This window comes from Pseudovirgaria hyperparasitica, assembly GCF_010093815.1.
Source record: "Pseudovirgaria hyperparasitica strain CBS 121739 unplaced genomic scaffold EJ05scaffold_90, whole genome shotgun sequence".
Taxonomy (NCBI): Eukaryota; Fungi; Ascomycota; class Dothideomycetes; order Acrospermales; family Acrospermaceae; genus Pseudovirgaria; species Pseudovirgaria hyperparasitica.
This window is the reverse complement of record NW_022985638.1, coordinates 1-3,367: the sequence shown is the minus strand read 5'-3', so window position 1 is coordinate 3,367 and position 3,367 is coordinate 1. Positions and strand designations below refer to the sequence as shown.

The following is a 3,367-nucleotide window of genomic DNA, read 5'->3' as shown; positions in this document are numbered from 1 at the left end:
CACATCAAGCCAATATTGGTGTACTTACTGAGGCCATGGCTGGAGCATTATCAAGGATACATGTCTCCTTTGATGGCTGGACGACACGTCAACAGAGATTCGCACTTATGGGGTATTGTGTCCATTTTATAGGCGCAGAAGGTGAGTAATAAGTCCAGTATGAAGTTGAGTCTATGAGGAATAAGATGCTGACAAATATACTATCCATATTAGGCGAATTTCACGACTTCCTCCTCGATATACCTGAGATAATAGGTGCCCATACAGGCTCAAATTACGCCGAACTCACTCTCTCTACGCTTAATCAATACAACCTCAATTCAAAGAACCTCGGCTACTTCGTCCTCGATTCTGCGTCAAACAACGATACCGCTATAGAGTATATCTGTGAGGAACTCCAGATAGGAGCTAGTAATGAGGACGATTGGCACCCAAATCTTCGTATTCGGTGCTTCTGTCACATGATCAACCTCGTCGCAAAGAGTATCCTATTTGGGAAGGATAAGCTCGCCTATGAAGACGCACCAGATTCCAAAGATGAGGATATATTGATTGATGAATGGCGTAAATTTGGGCCTCTTCGTACTCTTTTCGCCATCATCTGGCATATTAATACACCAGAACGCCTACGACGATTCCACGACATTCAGAGAGACATTAATAATAGTCTACCTACGCCGGGTACGTCACTCTACAGTATTTATTCTATTACTTACGTTTACTCTTATAGACCCTCATTTTAAGCCACTAGATGTCATCACACCTGTGAAGACACGCTGGAATAGCCACATATCCGCGATCGAACGAGCAATCAAGCTTAGAGAAGCCCTCAACCAGTTTTCTCAATACTATATCAACCTAGTCATACAACGTGAGAGAGTTAAGGAGGTAGAAATGAAGCGTAAGGAAGCTATACGCGTAAAGGCAGCTCGTGAGAGAAACAGACACACCCAATCAGGCTACCAGCCTGGTACTTCAAGAAAGCGTTCAAGGCGCTATCTTGAGACTCAGGCTGATGATGATGAGTCTATTGAGTCTCCTATAGCTCCACCAATGAAGACTCCTAAGAGACTCGACAGTCGGAGCCAGGAGCCTCTATTTGTCCAGGTTGGCGGCCTTACTCACTATGATTGGGACGTGATAGAACAATACCTCGAGTTACTACTACCACTCCGAGTTGCTACTCGTCGCCTAGAGGGACGTAGGCCTAATAGTGAGTTCGGGGCTATCTGGAAAGTCATCCCTATTGTTACCTACCTCATGGAGCACTTCGAGAGACTCAAAATACGGTATATGGTCCCTGATTTGATGAATGAAGATGAGATGACGACGGAGACACTTGCTGACGGAGACCACATGATTATTGCTATCAACAACGGCTGGCTGAAGATGAATAAATACTTCATAGCACTCAATGAGTCTCCCGCGTATTACGCTGCTACAAACCTTCATCCAAACCTCAAGACCTTCTGTCGAAGCGCGTGGGATGACTTCGAAGATGCTGAGTCTATCTTCAAGCAATATTGGCAGTGGCATAAGAGACAGTCAACTGGCGAGGAGCCTATACAGACATTGGTATCACCTACAACACCGTGAGTGGTACATCACGACCCTATCACCACGGATATTGATAGCTTCATCTCTCAGCACTCCGAGTTACCCGAGGAAGAACAGTATGAGGTTATTGAGGATGAGCTTATCCGCTGGCGACGTGAGCCTCCTGTCGGCCATGATAGTAAATGGGCCAACGCGCCAATAGCCTTCTGGATAGCTCGTCAAGATGACTACCCTCAGCTTAGTCGACTGGCGATAGACGTCCTCAGTATCCCAGCCTCAAGTTGTGAGTGTGAGCGCGCCTTCAGCGAGGCTGGAGATATGATTACTGCTCGTCGAGCAAAGCTTCATCCTACGATAGTACGACCAGCACTCTGCTTGAAGTCGTGGGTAGGTAAAGGACTCATTGATTTATAGTCTGCCTGAGTCGTGAGGCCAACAATGTACTTTTCCGTTCTATACGGCAATCGACTCAACTCGACAGAGGGTGATTCCACTGGAAAGTCTCGGATTTTGGCTATTTCCTCGGTTTTTGACTTGAAGTCACATATGAGTGACTATGTATGGATATACTCATCTCTCGGTTTCTCTATCTCCTTCCTAATCGGGTAACTATTGTATAAGCGATTCAATTCAACACAAGCAATCTCAATCCCTTGGCATAGATTCCAAGCTCAATCTGTACTTTTAGGGTGACTAATCATACAATTCTAATCTAGGACCTCAGATTGTATCCGATTGTAGATGGTCATGTCTGCTACGTTCTCAATCGACCTATACCCTGTTCCGCTGAATACTGGTATACTTTGCGAACAGCACTAAGATGAGGATCAGTCGACATCTAGGCTATTGTTTACGGTTTATGGTGCAAGTTCTACCATGGCTACACACTATAGGGGTATATCTTAGGTTCATACTTAAGCCAGGTTTCAGCTGGACTTGCATATGGGAAATCATGAGTATCTTATGTGCAGGCATCCTAATATTTCTTTTCAGCATAACCCTCTTGGCTACTGTAGCATTCTTCATCTTCGCGCTACATGGTCTCTGTCGCAACATACAGTACGTCTCGCAACTGTTTCTGGATCCCATTGTACAACGGTTGACAAGACTAGAGACCGAATTCAGCAGAAGGACAAAAGTATGCATTGATAGCGCGATTGGTAGAGGCAATGCTTGACTAAGGACAGATAGGGCACTCTCAAGCTTCAAAGCTCTGTTGCTTGCCACCACGTAGATCTTTGTTGACCCTCTGAAGGGCTTGTTCAGCATCTTGTGACAGGGATATACTGGACTTGCCCAACCATCGGAGATATATAGTGCGGAGAAGGGGGATATCCTCAGGCTTGAAGGTACTTCCATGAACCATTTCTTGCCACGATGCCCACAAGTTGGCTTGGTCAACTGCGTTAAACCTACCGTCGCCATGTTTCAACCGAATGCCTACAACTGAAGAAAGCTCCTCGAAGCACTCATTAATCATTTTGGGCTTGCGATCGGGTGGCGAATGCAATATCCGTAAGGATTCTGCGCTAATCCCCACCGCTGCGTTATGTATGGTATCGTTTTGAGATTCAGTGGGGGCCATGGAGTTTTGGCTTTCGAGAAGAATTCGGGCTCTCTCATAGGCGTCTTCTTCGTGCGGGATAGGATCCTTTCCGAAATGAAGGTAGTGCCGAAAGACGGAAGGACATAATGAGGAGACACTAGCTAGAATTAATCCCTTCTAGGAGATTAGCAAATTCTATGGCACTCATAAGGCTCCTCACAGCTTGAATGTTGAACACAGCGAGTATCAGTGCGACTACAGACA

General features: G+C 45.8%; 1 protein-coding gene across 1 annotated transcript; it reads right to left on the bottom strand.

Annotated features, from left to right (window-relative positions):
* Window positions 1-2,755: 2,755 nt before the first annotated feature.
* EJ05DRAFT_506094 (uncharacterized protein) lies at window positions 2,756-3,142 on the bottom strand (the record flags this gene model as incomplete). The annotated part of the gene is made up of 1 exon (XM_033747779.1): window positions 2,756-3,142. One exon carries the CDS (start codon window positions 3,140-3,142, stop codon window positions 2,756-2,758), a length of 387 nt encoding a protein of 128 aa, XP_033594839.1.
* Between the last annotated feature and the right edge of the window lie 225 nt (window positions 3,143-3,367).